The following is a 23,740-nucleotide window of genomic DNA, read 5'->3' on the forward strand; positions in this document are numbered from 1 at the left end:
AGGTGCTTTCTGCACTGGTCTTGATATCTCCTGCATTGCCCCACATCATAAATGAGGCACATCCTCCAGAGGTCTGTGCGCCTAAACAGAAATCTGGCGTATATCAAGTGAATTTGTCACATCTGGGCATGCCCTATTCCCACCCTTGCCACATCCTCTTTCTGAAAAGTGGCATAAAACTGCCCTTTGCGCTTTTTAAAAAAAAACATTGCATTTAAAAAGTCGCAAACATATGTATTTGCGACCTTTTAAAGCCACTTTTCTGGTGCAGGGAGATGATAAATCTCCCCCAATGTGTTTTATTTTACTGCCTCAGTCTTTAGGTTTTGTCTAATTTGGCAGTTCATTCCTTTTTATTTGGTATACATAATGCATAATTGTACCCACCATTTATATTCTGTAAATGAAAAGAATATGGGGGTCATTTATGAAGCTGAAATACGCCTACTTTAGTCGTGTTTCAGGCGCAGGTTGCGGTGCAAAGGCATCTAGAATGCTGCTCTTAAAGGGACCTGCACCTACAGTACAGACCAAAAGTTTGGAAACACCTTCTCATTCAAAGAGTTTTCTTTATTTTCATGACTATGAAAATTGTAGATTCACACTGAAGGCATCAAAACTATGAATTAACACATGTGGAATTAGATACATAACAAACAAGTGTGAAACAACTGAAAATATGTCATATTCTAGGTTCTTCAAAGTAGCCACCTTTTGCTTTGATTACTGCTTTGCACACTCTTGGCATTCTCTTGATAAGCTTCAAGAGGTAGTCACCTGAAATGGTTTTCACTTCACGAGTGTGTCCTATCAGGTTTAATAATTTGGGATTTCTTGCCTTATAAATGGGGTTGGGACCATCAGTTGCGTTGAGGAGAAGTCAGGTGGATACACAGCTGATAGTCCTACTGAATAGACTGTTAGAATTTGTATTATGGCAAGAAAAAAGCAGCTAAGTAAAGAAAAACGAGTGGCCATCATTACTTTAAGAAATGAAGGTCAGTCAGTCAGCCGAAAAATTGGGAAAACTTTGAAAGTAAGGGCTATTTGACCATGAAGGAGAGTGATGGGGTGCTGTGCCAGATGACCTGGCCTCCACAGTCACCGGACCTGAACCCAATCGAGATGGTTTGGGGTGAGCTGGACCGCAGAGTGAAGGCAAAAGGGCCAACAAGTGCTAAGCATCTCTGGGAACTCCTTCAAGACTGTTGGAAGACCATTTCAGGTGACTACCTCTTGAAGCTCATCAAGAGAATGCCAAGAGTGTGCAAAGCAGTAATCAAAGCAAAAGGTGGCTACTTTGAAGAACCTAGAATATGACATGTTTTCAGTTGTTTCACACTTGTTTGTTATGTATATAATTCCACATGTGTTAATTCATAGTTTTGATGCCTTCATAGTCATGAAAACAAAGAAAACTCTTTGAATGAGAACGTGTGTCCAAACTTTTGGTCTGTACTGTATATCGAGAATGGAGCAGGCCAAAGTGGTGGCTGTAGGACTCCGGTCCAGCCACCACCAAGCTCTCTCCCCATAGAAGTGAATGGAAGCGCAACGTGCATGATCGGCCACCGCTCCCTTTCACTTATATGGGCCCGACGGAAATAGCCAAGCCAGCGCTCAGCTATTTTCGGTGGCCCACTAAAAATTAATGGAGGATGGCAGCGCATGCGCAGTGTGCCCTCCACCACTTTTGGGTCTCCGTTCTCGATATAGGTGGGACCCACACCTATCAGACCAATGGGGGCATATCCTAGAGATATGCCACCATTGTCTGAGATGAGAATAACCCTTTAATAAATGTTCCCCTATGTTCTGGTAAGATATTTCCTACATTTTGAACCGACAGTAGCCAGAAGCCAATAATAGTCAAGTAACATTTTTGTAATACAGCTTATAGCTTTGAGTATTATTCTTTATTTTTTTATTTTTTATTATTTTTTTTGCTTCCACATGCCCTAATATAATCTCTTTTATGTAGACATTTTTGGGCTGAAATTCACTTCTATAAAAGGTGCACAACAAATACAGTTTTTTTTTTAAGCATTTTCTTTGTGCAATAATCATGGAGCACAACGACCCCCCACCCACTGGTGCAGTCTCTGACTTGCTTCACCAGCACAGATACAGTTAATTAGCTGTCTGTCTCTAAGGAGACTGAAACGCTGAGTCTTTGTGGACATTACTGGGCTGACTAAACGGTTGCCATGACAACACTAGTAGGAAGCAGCTGGTTTCGGGCCTGTAACCAGGAACGGAGGCAACTGTTTCATCATAAGTAATTATCATCCTGACACCAGCTATTTTATGCTAAACTATAAGCGGCTTTATAATAAACATTTTGCTACAGAACAGGCCAATATTTCCCTTTCACTGCACTGCACTACATGAGTCTTCGGATTGTCGTGAACCCTCACCCTCTCCAACACTAACATTTGTGGCCACCTGAGACCCATACCCGAAATTCCAGCCTTCATAGTCCAAACAATGATAGCAGTCAGGAAAAACAACACTCCCCAGGGGGTTAGTGTTAGTTATACAATCAGCCAGCAGGGGGAGCACTTCTCCCTGATACTTGTAATCTATGACTTTTGATGTATGTGTAAAATAAATTAAAAACACCACATACTATACAATAGGGCGAAAAAAAGATGATTAGTATGTGTGCAATGTACACACACAACACTGATGTGAACATGTCATGTAGAAGTCACTTATAGCTACTGCTTTGAAGTGAGAAAATAAGGAATATATCTAGCACTACTAACTACAAAGACTGGGAAGTAATAACTTAAGACTTTCATTATAAAGTCCAACATGTGTTAATATCGTAAATGACATTTTCATCAAGCCAGTATAACAAAAAGTACATACAAAGAAAATTTAACTAAAAAGGCCAGAAAAAAAAAACTTCACATTTGTCACATCAAAAAGGGAGGCAACTACTGGACGGACCATGGAGCAGATTTTTGAGCTTCACTCTCACTCTCTTTTGGCAATAGCCAAGTTTCCCACCCCCTAAAACTGGGCTTGGGTTGGAATCATTCTTTGAGGTGCCACAGAGAAGAGTTTCTAGTGTGTCATGAGTTGTTGAAGTAATGATGGGCCGGTCAGTCGTCCATGGGATCCAGGGGTGAACCTAGCCTTTCTGCTGCCTGAGGCGAAAACGAAAACGGTGTCCCAACCACCCAATGCCAATTTCTTAATCTAACCCCTTCCCTCCACCCCTACTGTTGAAGACATACTTGGAAACCATTACATACAGCGCTATAAAACTTACAGGGTAATACTATACTGCAGAAACAGATAATCCCCCTTCCGCTGCCCCCCTCTTGCCCCTACCTGGTGCTGCCTGAGGCATTTGCCTCACCTCGCCTCATTAGTGGTGCACTCCTGATGGGATCGTTCATATGAATGATCCCACCAGCTAAACTGGCTGACCAGGGATTTTATTTTATTTTTTAAACGGACTCATTGGTACTTTAGCATAATGGCAAGTGAGTGGCTGTATTCAGCCAATTGTGCCATCAACATGCAGTTTTGGACGATGAACAATCTTTCCTACTAGTTTTTCAAAGAACAGTCAGACAAACTTTAGGCCTCATGCATTTTCCTTAAAATAATAAAAAATAACTCTAAAAACCTCTAATAAAATATGCTATGTGCAAACCTGGCTGCGCCACCCTGAGCAGTGCCTCTCATTACTGACCGGACTGGGGAGCAGGTGTAATGAATCAGCAGTACACAACTGAATTACTATCATTTCTTCCTTCTCCTTTGCTTCATAAGCTTTCCCTTGTTTGCCTGGAGGCACACATAAATTAAGGAGCCCATGCTGTTGGTGGCTACTAATCCACTCGGATCTGAATAAGTGCCTGCCGCAAAACTAGGCTTAGTTGGGGGTATAGCTGTAAGGCACTGGATGATGGGCATTTAGGTTATCTAATGCTGGATTTACAGCAGCCAATTATTGGGAGGGAACCGTTCCTTCTCCACAATTGTTCACCTCCACTGTATGGAAACGAGCGCTGGCCACTGCAATCACTGGTCCTCATACAGCTGCCTTGTCTCTGGCCAGCAGAGCGCTGGTGATTTACTTGTCTGAATTAACGATTGTTTCACTCGATGAACAAGTGAAAAGCTGATCTGTGGCGCCTTTAGATGGACAGATTATCAGGACCGAGCATTCATACGAATGTTAGTCTCCAATGATCTGCTCGACAATCTGGCAGTGTAAACCCGCCTTTATACTGTAGGAAAAGTATTGTGTTCTGTTCATTTCTGAAAGTTTTTTACATAGGCATCAAGCCGATTATAATAAGATGTTAGGGTGATATAACCTTGCTGATTTTATTTCTTATCCTTCCGGTAGAGGTCTCAGCACTGATGGTCACACTTGGCTCAACTATAATATTTGTCCATATAATCATGGTTAATGCATACAAGTAGTTCAATGCGCAATATTACTTTTGAGGATGTGTCAATGATGGAATGGCTTCACCATAAAGCATGTCACATCATCTAATTTACATCATATATTGCATTTTTGAAATCCATAAAGTAATGCCTCAATCACATGGCAGTGATTCGTGGACATGTGCTGCACATGTTCTCCACAGACAGCTCCCATTTCTCCTTGAATATTTTTTTTTAAATTTACCTTGTTTGCATTTTTTTCTTTTCTCCCATGTTTGAACCCTACATCCTTGTTTGTTATGTGATTGCTGTCCCATCATGCCTTAGGGCAGTGAGATGTGCCTTGACATCAGCAGATCGTGTGACTCTAACCACTCACCTTGTTGTTACCAATGAGGGTTCCTATGTCCTACTTTATAAGGTTACAAAGCAGGACGTAACCAACAGCAACCGAAAACTGATTTTCCCCAGGGTACTAAGGTAGGCTAATAACTTTTGAAAAAGGCAGTTTTGATAAATAGTGGTATTTGGGGAATTTGATATAACAGTAATATCTGTTGGGCGGGATACATTTATATAAGTGGCACAGCTCCATGGCTCAGTTAGAATGTGGTTCCTGGGTGTGGGCTGGTCCCACCCTCTAGCTAAGAGATTTCTGCTGTAGTTCAGTAAGGGTGCATTTAGACAACCATATTTCTGGGTCCGCATCCATTCCGCAATTTTGAAGAATAGGTGCCGACCCGTTCATTTCAATGGGGCCGCAAAAGATGCACACTGCGGCCTCGCAGAAAATATAGAGCATGTCCTATTCTTGTCTTTGCAGACAGCAAAGCACTTACGGTCATATAAATGTAGCCTTAAAGCAACAGTTTGGTGTGGAGACAGAAGCACACAGAGAGAGTTCACCACAGAAAAAACAGAAATTGTGAGCAGACAGTAACAAGCAACAGAACAGAACAAAATGGGTCTGGAGAGACAGGAACCAAGCAACAGCCTCTGAGAGAGAGAGGAAGGTAGAGAAGCCATTAAAAAGGAAGAGTGCTGGAAAATAAAAGCCAGTGAAAGGTAATGCTTATACCTTGGCTATAGACTTCACTGCATTGTGGTTGGGTAGAGAAGTTTCAGACACCCTACCAGGGTCAGATTGGCCATAGACCCTACAGGGAAATATCCTGGTGGGCCAATGCTTAGGGGGACGCCCAAGCCCCCCTCTCTGTGGTACGCTGTGAGAATCAGGTACTCATGTACCTGGCAAGCGACCACACATGTGGTCTGCCTGAATTCAACTACTGTGGCCTGCATCTCACCTCCTAAGCCCTCTGCTCCATATCTTAATCTGAGACAACTGGATGAGGAGGAAGAGAACAGAAAATAGCAGCTATTGATGCCCAACACAGAGGGAAAGCTTTTGGGGCAATATATTGTGCTGCACTGTGGTATATGGTATTTTGCACTATGGTACTGCTGACCCCTCTTACTTATGTTGCCCCGCGTCCTGTCAATTTAGACAATCCTACAACATGAGCTTTTTTTTTCCAGGGCCATTTTAAATTCCCAATCCGCCCCTGCACCCTACCACATTGAAAGTACAGACTGGCCATCTGTTTAAAGAAAAACTGCACCCCAAAGTTGTGTATTTGCAATGCTACATTTTGAAGATTTAGATAAGACAAAGAAATAAAGAGTAGGGAAGAGGGAGAATGCAGCCCTTGGCCAAAATGGGGAAAATTGTGCAGAACATCTAGAGAGAGACTCAAAGGGGGACTTCATACCACTTACACCTCTATAAACAGCCTTAGGAAAGCTGCTTATGCAACACATGTGTTAAGAACTGTGCCTATCTCTGTCAACGCATGTATTGGGAACTGCTGAAGTTGCCCTCAAAATGGTTCTTTTATTACCTGTTACCCCAGCCTCATTATTTTGTGCACCAACATCTGCATTGTTACAGCATTGAATTGTCTGCCTCTCTATCAGGCAACCCTGCCTTGTACCATGAAAAGATATCTACACCAAGGGCACCCAACCTAAAATCAGGCAGAAGCCACAAAGCCAGGGAGCGCCCCAAAGGGAAGAAAAAGTGCACCCTTCCCATGACTGCACAGCCGCCAGGGAATGCTGGTGCGAGGTCCGCCACTGTGAGTACAACTACCTCCATCATTGCTACCACCACTCCCATCCTCTACGCTACCTCCTGTATTACTAGTCACAATTACTAGTCAAAATGTACCCAAAAAACGAGTGTACATGCTATGCATCAGATTTATTGTTTTAGAAACTTTTTCCAGCTTGCACAAGAAGGGAATGTGGCATTGAGAAAGACATGTGGCCTATAGAAAAGGGACAAAAAATGTACCCAAATTTTGTCATGTAATTCTGGCATAAAGTAAGCCAGCTAATAGGTGCTGTACATTTAAACTAGATAATCTGGCATTAGCTACTTTGAGAAATCAGGTGCAGGTTTAGACTGTCATCTAGTATAAATTTTCACTGTCTTAGGCTCCATTCACATGTCCGCAATGTGTTTTGCGGATCCGCAAAACACGGACAGCGGCAATGTGCGTTCCGCTAATAGAATATGCCTGTTCTTGTCAGCAATTGCAGACAAGAATAGGACATGTTCTATGTTTTTTGCAGAACGGAAGTGCGGACCCGGAAGTGCGGATCATAGAAATGAATGGGTCCGCAATTCTGTTCCGCAAAGTTCGGAACGAAATTGCGGACGTGTGAATGGAGCCTAACTCTAAATACTAGACACCATTAGAGTGCCCCAAAGTCTTCTTTTAGCTTGCTTTTTCACTTTTTTTTTCATGCTTTTACAGTAGATATAAAAAGTCAACCCCTTTTAATCACTTTTAATGTGACCTATAAACTGTACCACTCAATTGAAAAACAAACTGAAATCTTTTAGGTGGAGGGAAGAAAACAAAAAAATGTGGTTGCATAAGTGTGCACGCCCTCTTATAACTGGGGATGTAGCTGTGTTCAGAATTAAGCAATCACATTCAAAATCATATTAAATAGGAGTCAGCATACACCTGCCATCATGTAAAGTGCCTCTGATTAACCCCAAATAAAGTTCAGCTGCTCTAATTCCTGAAATTTTCTTTGTCGCATCCCACAGCAAAAGCCATGGTCCACAGAGAGCTTCCAAAGCATCAGAGGGATCTCATTAAAAGGTATCAGTCAGGAGAAGGGTACAAAAGAACTTCCAAGGCATTAGATATACCATGGAACACAGTGAAGAGAGAAAATATGGCACAACAGTGACATTACCAAGAACTGGACGTCCATCCAAAGTTGATGAAAAGACGAGAAGAAAACTGGTCTGGGAGGCTACCAAGAGGCCTACAGCATTATTAAAGGAGCTGCAGGAATATCTGGCAAGTACTGGATGTGTGGTACATGTGACAACAATCTCCCATATTCTTCATATGTCTGGGCTATGGGGTAGAGTGTCAAGACGAAAGCCTTTTCTTATTAAGAAAAACATCCAAGCCAGACTACATTTTGCAAAAACACATCTGAAGTCTCCCAAAAGCATGTGGGAGAAGGTGTTATGGTCTGTTTAAACCAAGGTTGAACTTTTTGTCCATAATGCCAAAAGATATGTTTGGCGCAGAAACAACACTGCACATCACCAAAAGAACACCATACCCACAGTGAAGCATGGTGGTGGCAGCATCATGCCAAGGGGCTGTTTTTCTTCAGCTGGAACTGGCGCCTTAGTTAAGCTAGAGGGAATTATGAACAGTTCCAAATACCAGTCAATATTGGCACAAAACCTTCAGGTTTCTGCTAGAAAGCTGAACATGAAGAGGAACTTCATCTTTCAGCATGACAACGACCCAAAGCATACATCCAAATCAACAAAGGAATGGCTTCACCAGAAGAAGATTAAAGTTTTGGAATGGCCCAGTCAGAGCCCAGACCTGAATCTGATTGAAAATCTGTGGGGTGATCTGAAGAGGGCTGTGCACAGGAGATGCCCTCGCAATCTGACAGATTTGGAGTGTTTTTGCAAAGAAGAGTGGGCAAATCTTGCCAAGTCAAAATGTGCCATACTGATAGACTCATACCCTAAAAGGCTGAGTGTTCTAATAAAATCAAAAGGTGCTTCAACAAAGTATTAGTTTAAGGGTGTGCACACTTATGCAACCATATTTTATTTTTATATTTTTTCTTCCCTTTACCTAAAAGATTTCAGTTTGTTTTTCAATTGAGTTGTACAGTTTATAGATCACATTAAAGGTAGAAAAAGTTCTGAAATGATTTATCTTTGTCTCTTTTTTTTTTTTACAGCACAGAAATTTGAACAGGGATGTGTAGACTTTTTATATCCACTGTATATTTAAGTATTCAGTGCAAATAATTTTTTCCAGCTTTAAAAAAAAAAAAAAGCTATAAATCACTAAAAACCTTGAAAAAATGGTAAACATTGCAAGCCATTTTAACCACAAAAAATAAAAAATAAAGACTATGTTGATGAAAGGGGCTGTTTAGATCTGAGATTGTCTGCCTGATGACTTCCTGAGCAGTCATTTCCTGCATCCGATGAGTGACCTGGAAGTGTCAGAACGGCAGACGCAGGAGATTGGTCCAGTGCGTATTAGTTATTTTATTATTTTACAGCATTCTGAGTCTGTTTTTTCATTTTTTTAATTGCCGCCTGAAAAATGGGTAGTGCTCTTTTTGCTCTTTTATTTTTTATAGATCTGCTTTATTTTGGTCATGTTGTAATTTTGGTCATTTTTTGTTATTCTCAAAATATTTTTTTGCAGTGTAAAAATATTTGGGAAAGACTATGACTAGACTATATATTAAAGCAGTGTCGGACTTGTGTTTTTTGGGCCGAACAGATGATAATATTCTTGGGTTTCAACCCAGATATCATTAATAAAGTCGAATAGTTTTTTAAGGAAAGAAATAGACCCTAGTGGCAAGTGATTATAGACCCTAGTGGCAAGTGATTATCTCAAAAGACAGCTCTAAAAAGGGATTTTTTTTCCTGGACCTTTGGGCCCATCGGAGGATCTTCTGGTACTTTGGTGGGCCAATCCAACTCTGGATTAAAGAACAAGTTATATCATGTTCTCATATTTCATTAATTTCCACCACAGTGTCGCAACGTCTTAAAATAAATGAACAAACCCATAAAGCGAAAATGTCTCATTGAGTTATTGTGCAGGCATCCATGTCGAGCGCCACCAACTCATTTATGATAACCAAATGGCAGAAACAGCAAATTTGCACCTAGAATAGCACATTCCCTCCAGCCAAACATCATAACAAAATCTAAATGGCACCAGGGCTGACCTTTTCAGACTTCAAAGAATTTCAACAATGTAATTTCAAGCCTCCAGCACAGGATTTGTTTTAATGATTTGTCCATTGGCAAACTGTATGTTGAGCTTCAGAAAAAGCTCCGCTTCAGAAGACTAACTGCAATCTAAAAAGCCAGATCCGCCAGGAAAAAATTAGGAAACACTTTAAGGGATCACGCATTTTTTGTCCTTGTCCGTTCCAATTTTTTTTGCAGCCCGTATGCGGAACCATTCATTTCAATGGGGCCACAAAAAAAAAATCTGTGTGCATTTTGTATCCGTATGCCCACAAGTCTATTCTGCCCAAAAAATAGAACATGTCCTATTCTTGTCCGTTTTGCGAACAAGGACAGACCTTGTTACAATGGGTCTACAAAAAAAGGATGTCAGACAGATGTCATCCATTTTTTTTTGCGTATTCATGTTTTGCAGACCGCAAAATACAGTTGTGTTCAAAATAATAGCAGTGTGTTTATAAAAGTGAATAAAGCTTAAAATCCTTCTAATAGCTTTTATTTCCATACACACAAATGCATTGGGAACACTACACATTCTATTCCAAATCAAAATTAAGAAAAATATATCAAATTTGTGAATATTAGACTGTTCAAAAAATAGCAGTGTTTGTATTCTTCTTTACAAACTCAAACATTCACTATAAAAACTGAAAAATGTTTTAAGATTTTGCTTTCCTTTAAATCACTGTTTCTGAGAACTGCTGTACATCTGTGCTGCATGGAGTCAACCAACTTCTGGCCCCTGTGACCAGGTATTCCAGCCCAGGATGATTGGACTACAGTCCACAGTTCTTCTCTATTTCTTGGTTTTGCCTCAAACTGCATTTTTGATGTCACCCCACAAGTTTTCTGTAGGATTAAGATCCGGGATTGGGCTGACCACTCCATAACGTCAATCTTGTTGGTCTGGAACCAAGATGTTGCAGGTTTACTGGTATGTTTGGGGTCGTTGTCTTGTTGGAACAGGCATTTCAAGGGCATTTCCTCTTCAGCATAAGGCAGCATGACCTCTTCAAGTATTCTGATGTATTCAAACTGATCCATGATCCCTGGTATGCGATAAATAGGCCCAACACCGTAGTATGAGAAACATCCCCATATCATGATGCTTGCACCACCATGCTTCCCTGCCTTCACAGTGTACTGTGGCCTGAATTCAGTGTTTGGAGGTCATCTGACAAACTGTCTCCGGCCACTAGACCCAAAAAGAACAATCTTACTTTCATCAGTCCACAAAATGTCTCTTTAGGCCGGTCAATGAGCTCTTTGGCAAATTGTAACCTCTTCAGCACATGTCTTTTTTTCCACAGTGGGACTTTGCGGGGGCTTCTTGCAGATAGCTTGGCTTCACATAGGTGTCTTCTAATTGTAACAGTACTCACAGGGAACTTTAGACCTTCTTTGATCTTCCTGGAGCTGATTGTTGGCTGAGTCCTTGCCATTTTGGCTATTTTTCTATCCATTCGAATGGTAGTTTTTTTTGCTTTCTTTCACGTCTTTCAGGTTTTGGTGGCCATTTTTAAGCATTTGCAATAATTTTAGCTGAGCAGCCTATCAATTTCTGCACTTCTTTATATGTTTTACCCTCTCCAATCTGTTCTTCTGAACAATGTCTGGAACAACCAGTATTCCTCAGAATTTCAGAGAGAAATGCACTGTAACCTGCATGTACAACATTTGCTGCCTTCCTTCCTTAAATTAGGGCAATAACTGACACCTGTTTTTCAAAGAATGAATGACATCACTCATTGAACTCCACGCTGCTATTATTTTGAACATGCCCCTTTCAATAAGTGATTGAATTACAGAGAATCAGCATGGCATCACTGTTCGGTCTGTTGGATTTCGATTACTCTACTACACCTGCTAGTAAATATAATTTCTACCAAAAACAGTGATTGATCAGGTTAGTGATGTCTGACTGCTATTATTTTGAACACAGCTGTAAATAAGGCTGTGTGCATGAGCCCTAAGGCTGGGTTCACAAGTGACTGAAAACTAAGCAAAAAAAAAATCTGATGCGGTTTTTACTGGGGTAAAGCCATCAGATTTCACCCTCTCCGTTGCAAAGGGTAATATCTGCAGGAGAAATCCGTGGTATAGAATGACATGCTGCTGATTTAAAATATACAATGCCAAGCCTTTTCTGCAGTTTTTTTCTCTGAAATTCTCATTCAGTTTGCTGGTACTGTACAACACTGTGGATTTGCAGCACGAAAATCCATGACGGCAAATCAGCAGCTAATCAGTCACTTGTGACCGTGGTCTAAATGTTCCAAGAAAGACAACAAGTTTGCAGTAATTGATAATTGCTATTTATTGCAAGCAATTCAATAGATAAGATGGATGGTCGATGCTTGATATTGGCGTTCTTGTCATTGGTGATGCTCAGTCAGAGCCGTCTATTATGGAGGCTCCTGCATGGACCCCTGTTGGTTTGTAGGGATTCTTTGTGCTGCCATTTGGTGTCTTCACATTGAGGTTCCATTCAAAAGAGCACTGGATAGATTTTTCTTACAATAAACCTTAGACTTCTTTTACATCTGTGATTTCCTTTCCGGATTTGAGTTCAGTCAAGTTGAGTTGAGTTCAAAACCGGAGGAAAACGCTTCAGTTTTATCCCCCATTTATTGTCAATGGGGACAAAACTGGACAAACCAGAACGGAGTCACCAGAATGCATTCCGTTTTGCAAGCATTGTGTGCGTCATGGGAAAGTGGACATGCCGGATCAGCATAAAAAAACATGCAAGTCAATGGTGCCGGATCTGGCGCCTACTGCCTTACAATGGTATTTGATGCCGGATTTGGCATGTTCATTTTCGATATAATACAACCAGATCCGTGATATAGTATTATACATATAGTGCAATGCATTTTCCTTTTCAGTTTTAAAAACCTAGTTTAGGCCTCATACACACGACTGTTTTTCAGGTCCGCGTCCGAGCCGCAGTTTTTACGGCTCGGGTGTGGACGCATTCAGTTCAATGGGGCCGCAAAAGATGCGGACAGCACTCCATGTGCTGTCTGCAACCGTTGCACCGTTCTGTGGCCCCGCCCAAAAAATATAGCATGTCCTATTCTTGTCCGTTTTGCAGACAAGAATAGGCATGTCTACAATGGGCTTCTGTTTTTTGCGGATCCGCGGTTTGCGGACCGCAAATAACGGTTCGGTCGTGTGCATGAGGCCTTAGGGAGATTACTTAAATCTAACAGACTAGAATTGTTCTATAATCACATTGGGGGAGAAATAACAAAACCAGTGCAAGGTAAAAGTGGAAGTTTTACCCATAGCAGCCAATATTTTCCAAAGGGCCAGGGAAATGACAGCTAAATGCATCTGGTTGCTTTTTGCACCTTACCCATGTTTTCCTTAGGGCAGATTTAATATATACTGTATTCCCCAAATTCTCACAAATACATGTTTAGGGCTATGTTCACATAGTGTTCTAATTTTACATTTAGGGTATGCAGAGTAGTCTGTGATTTTGGCGCTACTCCCATTATTTGCACAAAAAAAATCAAAATGTGGGTAAAACGTGGTTGGGATCTACATGGCACAACAAATTTAACACACTGGTGTAGATTATATCTCCTGGTACACAGATCTCCAAAATAATAGGCACGTGTCTCTTAATAAATTTGGTGCATCTAATGCCATCTTATATTTTAATAGGATTGGAGTAAGAAACTTATGCAACATGATTTTTCCTATGCAGCAGATATCACTGAATAATGCACTATATACGGAGACAGCAACCGCCCTATCAAACCATTTGCATAGACCATGCAAAGTCCATTTCCTCTTTTATGAAATTTTATTTATTTTATACTTTTTCTTGACATGTAAATTAGGCCTTTTTGTGCAATGGGGGAGTCACCATTGCTCTTGTTGCACCCAAGCTTCACTACTTCTCTGGCCAGACACTTCCTCTATGATTTGCCACTGCCTGTCCCTGTCAATCAAAACGAGGGGCTGGACACAAAAAGGAGTGGAGTTTGGGTGCACCAAGAGCAACAGTGACTCCCTCATTTCACCAATGGCCTAATTTGCATATTAAGAAAAAGTATCATAACTTGGGAACGGATCCTCAGATCAACAAAAGAAAACCTGCGTTTTAATCAGGTGAATCACAACTATATCAGGTGTGTTGCTTTAAATTGACGAAAGTTTCCAACACAGTACTTTTGTGGACTAACAAACAGAAGGCCGGCAAGCATTGGCCTAGGTGTCGACGAAAAGTCCATCAGCGTGGTCTTCACCAGCAAGAATCTCCCGATAATACAGTGCTACAAACAACGGAGGCACGATTGGGGAGTGAGAACATCTCGAGGTCTGGCAAAAAGTCAAGTCGACTTAAAGGTAAAAATTACTTGCAAGTTGTTAAGTAGCGGGACGCCGCTACCTACCCTGTTTTAGAGGGACGCCGCTACCCTACCCCTGTTTTAGAGGGACGCCGCTGTTTCCAGGTGTGGGTAAAATCGCCATATGAACATTGTTCTTGGTCTCGAAAATCTATTGGAGCCAATTGAATGTTTGTCTGCAGGACTTTCGATAGGATCGATTTTTAGTACCATCGATTTTTTTAGGGGGATCCATACCCCTTCTATGGACATTGGGTCGAATATTTTATCGAATATTGTATCTGGCATTTTATGATCATTTGCGCTGTCTCCAGTTATCAACACTCAATTCTGTTGTTTGGCTGCTACATTATGTATTGTTTATATTCGTATGGTGCTGCTATCTATTATCTATAGAGCCAAGTATTTTATCTACACCTTAGGCTGTTATTCATTTATTGATTTTATTGTGTGCTGACCCAATAGCACAATTAAATAAAATTCTATTTCCTGTGTAATCACATGGTCCCGGATTTCTTTGAGTGCTCTGCCCACATTTATCCATTGAATCACAACTATGTGTCTATACAAACAGATGGATAGGGAGGTCGCTGCTGATGTATGTTTAAAGGGAATCTAACATTAAAAGAGAATTGTGCCGTCTGAATACACAGCCTTACCTGCCGTCTCCGAGTCTCTAGATGGCATCTCTCCATTGATGCCATTCTCTTTGCTTGTAGCATGTGATTCTTGAAGATCCCTCTCCCCATACGCTCTGCCCGTCTCTCTGAAGGGAATGCCATTGGAGCTGTGGACCATTCCATCTCCTGCCCCCCCTTGTTCTTTCATATCTGTTGTGTGAGGGAGAGGAGCGGCCTCACTGAGCTGTCCCGGTGCCCAGTGGGATGATTTGGGCTCATCCTGCCTGTTATCCGTCATACTTCCTCCAGCCAGAAACCTGCAACCAAAATGAAATGATTTATCTTAAAAAAGATATATTTACATTTGAATACCCTTTGCATAAATCTAATGATATAAGTATTTATATGATCATATAATATTCCTTAGAACATGATACGGCCAGGCAAGCTGTGCGAATGGCTACAATATTTCATTAAAGAGCGTTTTCCTCAAGTTGTTTTCTTCATTATATATGTTTCCTGGAAAACTGGGCACCAAGCAGGGAGGGACTGGGAACGTAAAATGGCTCTCGAAAAAATCTAAAAGTGGCCCCATGTTGTAGATGGGTCCAAATTGAGTGGGGCAGCACAAGTAGATAGGGACAACATAAGTGGGCAGGGACAACAGAAGTAGGCAGGGGCAGCAATACCGTAGTGCAGAACAAAATACCGCCCCTGCAGAACCAAATACCACAGTGCAGCAAAAAATACTGTCACCCTTGCCATAGTATTCAACTGTATCACCATCCTGAGGTTAGAGATTTCTCGTTTGCTCACTGTTGGCACTCTTTTCTTGTAGAACTGGGGTCCTGAGATCAAATCTGACAAGACACAACATCTCCATGGAGTTTTTATGCGCTCCAATGTATGTGTGTGCTTCCTCTCACATCCCACACACATACTGAGAGGCTGATTACCTTAATGTAAAACTGGCCACTAACATCTACAGTATATGTACGTCCATCTGAGAAAGGTATATACCATACAGCGGTGAGCCTACAGACGTGGACAAAATTGTTGGTACCCTTTGGTCAATGAAAGAAAAAGTCACAATGGTCACAGAAATAACTTTAATCTGACAAAAGTAATAATAAATTAAAATTCTATAAATGTTAACCAATGAAAGTCAGACATTGTTTTTCAACCATGCTTCAACAGAATTATGTAAAAAAATAAACTCATGAAACAGGCATGGACAAAAATGATGGTACCCCTAACTTAATATTTTGTTGCGCAACCTTTTGAGGCAATCACTGCAATCAAACGCTTCCTGTAACTGTCAATGAGACATCTGCACCTCTCAGCAGGTATTTTGGCCCACTCCTCATGAGCAAACTGCTCCAGTTGTGTCCGGTTTGAAGGGTGCCTTTTCCAGACTGCATGTTTCAGCTCCTTCCAAAGATGCTCAATAGGATTGAGGTCAGGGCTCATAGAAGGCCACTTTAGAATAGTCCAATTTTTTCCTCTTAGCCATTCTTGGGTGTTTTTAGCGGTGTGTTTTGGGTCATTGTCCTGTTGCAAGACCCATGACCTGCGACTGAGACCAAGCTTTCTGACACTGGCTAGTACATTTCTCTCTAGAATTCCTTGATAGTCTTGAGATTTCATTGTACCCTGCACAGATTCAAGACACCCTGTGCCAGACGCAGCAAAGCAGCCCCAGAACATAACAGAGCCTCCTCCATGTTTCACAGTAGGGACAGTGTTCTTTTCTTGATATGCTTCATTTTTTCGTCTGTGAACATACAGCTGATGTGCCTTGGCAAAAACTTCGATTTTTGTCTCATCTGTCCACAGGACATTCTCCCAGAAGCTTTGTGGCTTGTCAACATGTAGTTTGGCATATTCCAGTCTTGCTTTTTTATGATTCGTTTTCAACAATGGTGTCCTCCTTGGTCGTCTCCCATGTAGTCCACTTTGGCTCAAACAACGACGGATGGTGCGATCTGACACTGATGTTCCTTGAGCATGAAGTTCACCTTGAATCTCTTTAGAAGTCTTTCTAGGCTCTTTTGTTACCATTCGGATTATCCGTCTCTTAGATTTGTCATCAATTTTCCTCCTGCGGCCACGTCCAGGGAGGTTGGCTACAGTCCCATGGATCTTAAACTTATGAATAATATGTGCAACTGTACTCACAGGAACATCTAGTTGCTTGGAGATGGTCTTATAGCCTTTACCTTTAACATGCTTGTCTATAATTTTCTTTCTGATCTCTTGAGACAGCTCTTTCCTTTGCTTCCTCTGGTCCATGTCGAGTGTGGTACACACCATATCACCAAACAACACAGTGATTACCTGGAGCCATATATATAGGCCCAATGGCTGATTACAAGGTTGTAGACACCTGTGATGCTAATTAGTGGACACACCTTGAATTAACATGTCCCTTTGGTCACATTATGTTCTGTGTTTTCTAGGGGTACCATCATTTTTGTCCATGCCTGTTTCATGAGTTTATTTTTTTACATAATTCTGTTGAAGCATGGTTGAAAAACAATGTCTGACTTTCATTGGTTAACATTTATAGAATTTTAATTTATTATTACTTTTGTCAGATTAAAGTTATTTCTGTGACCATTGTGACTTTTTCTTTCATTGACCAAAGGGTACCAACAATTTTGTCCACGTCTGTATATGGTGTGCACAGAGGCCATATTACGTCATGATACATAATAGGGCTTTGTGCATGAACCCAGACTGTAAGTAAAGGTACGTATAGCACAGAATATGGTAGACTAATTATCAAATGGTTCCATAAAATATATTATTCTCACTTGGGTTGAGAAACTACAGGTGGAGAGGTGGAAATAAAAAGTTAGCAAAATGGGTGATTTAATCATGAAAATGTGCAGTACTCCAGAAGGACAACTGCAAAGGGTTAATTACTGCTATAAGATTTAATACAATGTTATTGAGTTAAATGTTGTGATTCATTATGTGTATGCACTGCATAGGCAGACTGTTTAGGTTGCCAGGAGATGGACCTGGTCTGCTTCCTGGTTAGTGAATCTAGTCTGAGAAGAGCAAGATTGAAGGTATGTCTATGCTAGCTCCTGCCATCCTGCCATATGTACCTACCTCTAACAATTAGATTTTAGAATGCTTTTAAAAATATCCCATTTTGTGGCTGTATTTTTACTTTTGAGGACTTTGTCCCAGTTAGTTAGGCCTATGGCCTCTCTTAGTTGGCTAAATTTAGCTTTTTTGAAGTTTGGTATTTTTGTTCCTCCCTGAAAAAACACTTTTTTGAATGATAATTGGAAGGTTATTACTTTCATGGTCACTATTTCCCAGGTGTCGCCCAACCTGCACATCTGTTGTTCTGTCAGGCCTATTGGTTAATACTAAGTCCAGTATGGCCGTCCCTCTAGTCGGGTCCTGAACCAGTTGGGAAAAATAATTGTCTTTGGTTATTGCCAAGAACCTTTTTCCTTTATGAGATGTACAAGTTTCCGTTTCCTAGTCTATATCTGGGTAGTTAAATTCCCCCATAATACTACCTCATTAGGATCTGCCGCCTCGTCTATCTCGTTTAGTAGTAGATATTCTGTGGACTCTGGTATATTAGGTGGTTTATAATAAACTCCTATTAGTAATTTATTATTGTTATTGTCTCCATGTATTTCTACCCACAGTGACTCCACATGTTCATGTCCCTCACTTATATCTTCTCGGACTGTTTGCTTTAGACCGGACTTTACATAAAGGCAGACCCCTCCCCCTCTCCGGTTTTGACGATCCTTTCTAAACAGACTGTAACCCTGTACATTAACTGCCCAGTCATAGCTATCATCCAGCCATGTCTCAGTTATTCCCACTATGTCATAGTCCTCCTCACACATCACTAATTCCAGTTCACCAGTTTTATTAGTCAGGCTTCTGGCATTAGTATACATACAATTAAGAGGTTTATGTTCTAGTCCCTCCTTCCATTCCTCCCCCAGTCCCACTACCTTGCCCCCAGTCTCTATCTGCACTATCTTCCCATCCTATAACGTAATTACCCTCCCCCCCAGTCCCTAGTTTAAACACTCCTCTAACCTTCTATCCATCTTCTCCCCCAACACAGCTGCCCCTTTCCCATTGAGGTGCAGCCCATCTCTACGATAGAGCCTGTAGCCGACAGAGAAGTCGGCCCAGTTCTCCAGGAATCCAAGTCCCCCTTCGTACACCAGTTCTTGAGCCACTTGTTAACCTCCCTAATCTCCCGCTGCCTTTCTTGTGTGGCTTTCTTTCTTTGAGGTCCTTGCCTTAAGCTTTGACCTAAATCCCTAAAATCATTTTGTCATTGGTTCCATATGGACCATGACTGCTGGATCTCCCCCCCCCCCCCCCCAGTAATCTGTCAACCCGATCCGCGATGTGTCGAACTCGAGCGCCAGGAGGACAACACACCGTTCGACGATCCCGGTGTCTGTGACAGATCGCCCTATATGTACACCTAATAATTGAGTGTCCCACTACCAGCACATGTCTGGCCTGCTCTGCTCTCCTGGTCCCCTGCCTACTGGAGCTGACATTCCCCTGACTGGCAGAGGAAGTGGCAGTGCTGTCCCTGAACTGACATCCCCCTCATCTGCCAACTTTGCAAACTTGTTGGGGTGTGTCAGATCAGGGCTAGCCTCCCTGGCACTCTTCCCTCCACCCGCTTTCTAACTGTTATCCAGCTAGCTGCCTCACTTTCCTGAGCCTCCTCACTACCACCCTCCCCCACATCTACCCCATAGAGTGCTTGCTCAGTGAGCAGCAAACTCTTTTCCAAATTGTCAATGCTTCACAGTGATGAAACTCGCCCGGTTAGATACTCGATGTGCGATTCCAAACGGGCAATTTGCTCACATTTTGAACAAAGATATGCACCCTCAAATGGCTGTTCCAGGACTGCATACATTAGACAAGATGTGCACTGGACTACTGCGCTGTCAATAATGGAACACATACTAAATGGGGATTACGCAAGAAAAGAGGAAAAATACAATATGGTGCAGTGATAAGAATCTAACTTACTATAGTCCCCTCATAAAGTCCCTGATGCTCAAGTCACATAATCTAAAATCACAAACTTGAAATCAAACACGTGAACGCTCACAAACTCGCGTTGTTTGTGTGCTTGTGTAAGTGCAGGTCTCAAACCAGACTGCTTTTTTTTCCTCTAGATTCTAAATCTATGTCAGAAAGACTTTGCTGCTGTGAGAGGGACTATTGTAAAAGCATTCTACCACACTTTGAGGTGCATTGGCGACCTGTATCTGAATTAATAGCGACGGAGCGAGGCGCAGACATAGTGGAGTGCGTCTTGACTTGGGGGGAAGACCGCAGGCTAGGAAGGGGTTACAGATATGAAGTGTGTTGGGGGTTGGTTCAGGTGAGCGGGGAGGAGTAGCGTTTTCGCGGGCAGTATATAGGTTGGTGGGAGGAGTTTGGTGAAGCAGTTGCCAGAGCAAGCCGGAGTGTTTTCCCGCCCTCCCGCCCTCTTTTTTGTGTAGGGTGGGGTCTGATTGAGGAAGGTGGTGTGGAGGCTTATTGATATGGGATCCTGGGGGAGCAATACAATGGTTTAAGAGATGCAGGACATGTTGGAGCCTGTATCTCATGTGGTTGGTGATTGCCGAGGATGGGGCTCCTGTTTGGGCTAAAAGGCCTACAGGAGAAGATGCATTGATACTTCAAGGATGTTGGTGCCCTTGGGTCGGTGAGTGCGGCCAAGGGTAACCTTGAAGTATAAGGAGAGATGTTTAAGGAAGATACCGCTTGTTTTGGGTTGCCCTCCAGGATCCTTGTTACGGTACAGTGGTTCATAAGGTTGAAGGATGTGTTAAAGTGCCTGTTATTATTATTAATTTGTGTGTATAATAAAGTTGGCCGTAATGGTCATTTTACCAAAGCAAGAAGGTTTCCGTGTGGTTATTGGGAAAAAGAATGGGTTGGTAAGGCTACCGGGAGGATAATTCTTCCATCCTAGTAAGTCATTCTGCACCACTCTGTCTGAGAACTGCAGGAGTTAAGAAAGAAACGCAATGTATGCCTATTCAGAGAGACAGAGAGCAGGAGCACTAAAACTATCAGCATAGATGTTGTCCATACACTGCTATTGGGAGAGAATTGCACTGTACAATACCTTGGAACTGTGCCTTTTTGCTGCCGTGTGTACTACTACTACAGAAAAGAGAAACTTTATTTATTACCACCTGTAGCTTGGTTATTGACTACACCACACATCAGCCAGTCCTTATCATCTACCCTCCAGCCTTGTACCCTGCCAAATCATCTACCATCAGGGGTACCCCAACTACCACCAAGCAGGAGGCCCAACTCCAGGGTGTGTTCCAAGGGAAAAAAGGGTGCACGGCACTTGGGAGCACCAGAGTGGAGATCGCTACTGTGATCTGTGAGTACTACCACAACCCTCAGAGCCATAACTACCACTCCGATCCTTCATGCATTCCCCGGTGGTCTGATGCAAATGCACAGGAATTGTGGTTCAAATTGAGCCAGGATTCTGACATGCATGTTGTGTGCTACATTTATTAAGTGCCTCGTATGACATGGCTTAGCGAAAAAGGGGCGTGGCTGGTCTTAAATGAGTTTTGGCCTAAAGGGGTATTGTTAGGACCTGTACCTACCTAACATTGAACACGTGTAATGCCCTTTACTGATACGCTGGAAAAAAAAGTGTAGAAACTCTAAATTTTGCCAAAATTGTGCCAATTTTTGCCACGTTGTAGATAGATTTTAGGTGCAGACACATTAGTAGATATGCAACAAAATTGTCACAAAATTTTGGTAAACAGTAAGCCAACTCATAGGTGGTATAAACTTAGATTATGTGGGAGTAAAGGGATGGCACTCAAAACATAGGTGATGTATGGAGGATAGGTAGATACAAAGATTATTTATTAAATAATGGCTGGATGTGCCTAAAAAACAATGGCTGGGTATGCCTGAATGAAAATGGTAACATAAAATGTGTCGTCAAATAGATGTAGACAATTACATAAGGCAGATCGCTAGTAAATACATATGCATATATATATGTCTGTAGGTATCAGCACTTGTATACAGTATAAAATTAAAAATAAAAAATTTAAAAGTAACCAACTGGTAAAAATGGTAATTTGATTGTCAATTCATATAAAAAAACCTGTTGGAGAAAAAAATCTATGGGAATTGAATTCCAATGTTCAAGGAGAGGTATTTGACACCTGTTGAAGAAAAGCCTGTGGGGGAAAGTTCAATCCTATGATGCAATACCCATTAGAGGGGATGAATGTATAAATCCTGTAGATACTGGACAATGTCCTGAAATGTCAATTGCATTCAAATCCTGTTGGAGGAAAAAGACATCTGGTGGACTAATAAGGTAAGTGTCTCCTTGTAAGCAGAGTTTCTTTACAGGTCCGATGTCATGAGCTGTATGTGAAAAAAACTACTGCTGTGTAAGCAGGTACGTTACCCTCCTGTTGGTCGCTGATGCGATAGTAAGCGGCTCCTTCCTGCAGAGCGGCGGGCACGTGTCAGTTACCCGCCTGCTGAGTGTTCCGGCCGTGCGGTCTTCACTTCCGGTGACGTCACATCGGTTTGAAGTGGAGTTTCCCGCTCAAGTTGATGTCGGCTTGCCACGTGGGAGTGGGTGGCGGGAAAATGCTGCAGTTTGAACAGGAGGGGAAGAAAAATAGCTCCGGAGCTTTTGTTAAGTTATAGGATCCTTTTTCTTGGTGCTAGCTAGTTTGAATAGGCTGACTCAATATCCCATACGCGTTTCGGAGCGTGCTGCTCCTTCTTCAGTGGAAATGAGTCGCCTATTCCATTTTGAGAATTTATAGGGGTCTAATTGCATCCAATTAGTAGTTGTGGGTGTGGTCAAGGATTTTTTTCTTCTTTTTTGGTATTGGGTAAAGTGTGTCCTGGATCCTTGAGGTAGAATAGGGATAGGTATCGTATCCTCATGGATATATATGCAATATTTGTCACATAATTGTAATGGATGGCGGTAGAGTAGGAGTGCGATGTAATTTGCACTGCTAGAATTAAAATCTCAGGTAAAATAAAAATAAAAATAAAAATATAAAATATAAAATAAAAATGGATAAAAAATAAATAAATATGAAAATGGTAGTCAATATACGTATGGATTAATACGTATGGAAAAAGTACTAGGAGGCATACACATGGTTTAAACATGAGGTAGTGTTTAATTGGATGCATGTATATTGGCGGTGTGTGGACTGATATGGAGTGAAAAGGCGTGTTCAATAGTGTGTATACATATTGTTGCAACAAATGTAATTCAATGTTTGTCAGCCATGTGTCAGATGGTAGTATATCTGATTGTATCCCATTAAGGTGTGGAGGGATAATTGATCGTGGAGAAAAACCAATTAGGAAGAATATCCAAGACCGCTACAATATCCCAACTAATAATTATTTTGAATCACTTACTTCACCTCATTTTTTAGATCAAACCCCGCCCCACCACAGAACAAGGACACGACACCACCCTCGTTCTCCACAAAGACACAAGAGAGCACGAACCCCGATACACAAATACAACCTGAGACACAGGGACAACCCACCCAGATCGCACCGAGAAAGGACACCGAGGAACACTCCCCAATATTCCAGGGAACACCGAGAAGAGACACCAATGAACACCCCCTACCACCAACACCATCACACGAACTATCAGACAACCACAGATCCACTAAGAGAAAACCCACCCAGGTCACGAGACCCCATAGGACAAGAAGGAGTAGACACAAGAAGAAGACAGAACAGACGTTATCGGACCTAGACAACTCTACAGATATTATCGTCAACCTAAGTAATACAAGCCTAAATGAGACACAAAAGAAATTACTCAATAAGGGACTGAAATTCTCACCTACAATTAAAATGGACAAATTTAGCGCCTATATAGGAATAGAAAAATTTGTGAGGAAACTCTGCTTGAAAAAATA

The 23,740-nt window shown here is 41.7% G+C and overlaps 1 protein-coding gene across 6 annotated transcripts in view; it reads right to left on the reverse strand.

Moving 5' to 3' along the window:
• The window catches only part of MAP2 (microtubule associated protein 2), an 86,030-nt gene extending 70,977 nt beyond the window's left edge, over nucleotides 1–15,053 (reverse strand). For all 6 annotated transcript variants that reach the window (XM_044302625.1, XM_044302628.1, XM_044302626.1 and 3 more), the window contains exon 1: nucleotides 14,781–15,053. In XM_044302625.1, coding sequence (XP_044158560.1) covers nucleotides 14,781–15,039 — 259 coding nt within the window. In that variant the 5' untranslated portion in view covers nucleotides 15,040–15,053. The remainder of the gene's footprint in view (nucleotides 1–14,780) is intronic.
• Nucleotides 15,054–23,740: the final 8,687 nt, after the last annotated feature.

The sequence above is a fragment of the Bufo gargarizans genome, chromosome 8, assembly GCF_014858855.1.
Source record: "Bufo gargarizans isolate SCDJY-AF-19 chromosome 8, ASM1485885v1, whole genome shotgun sequence".
NCBI lineage: Eukaryota > Metazoa > Chordata > Amphibia > Anura > Bufonidae > Bufo > Bufo gargarizans.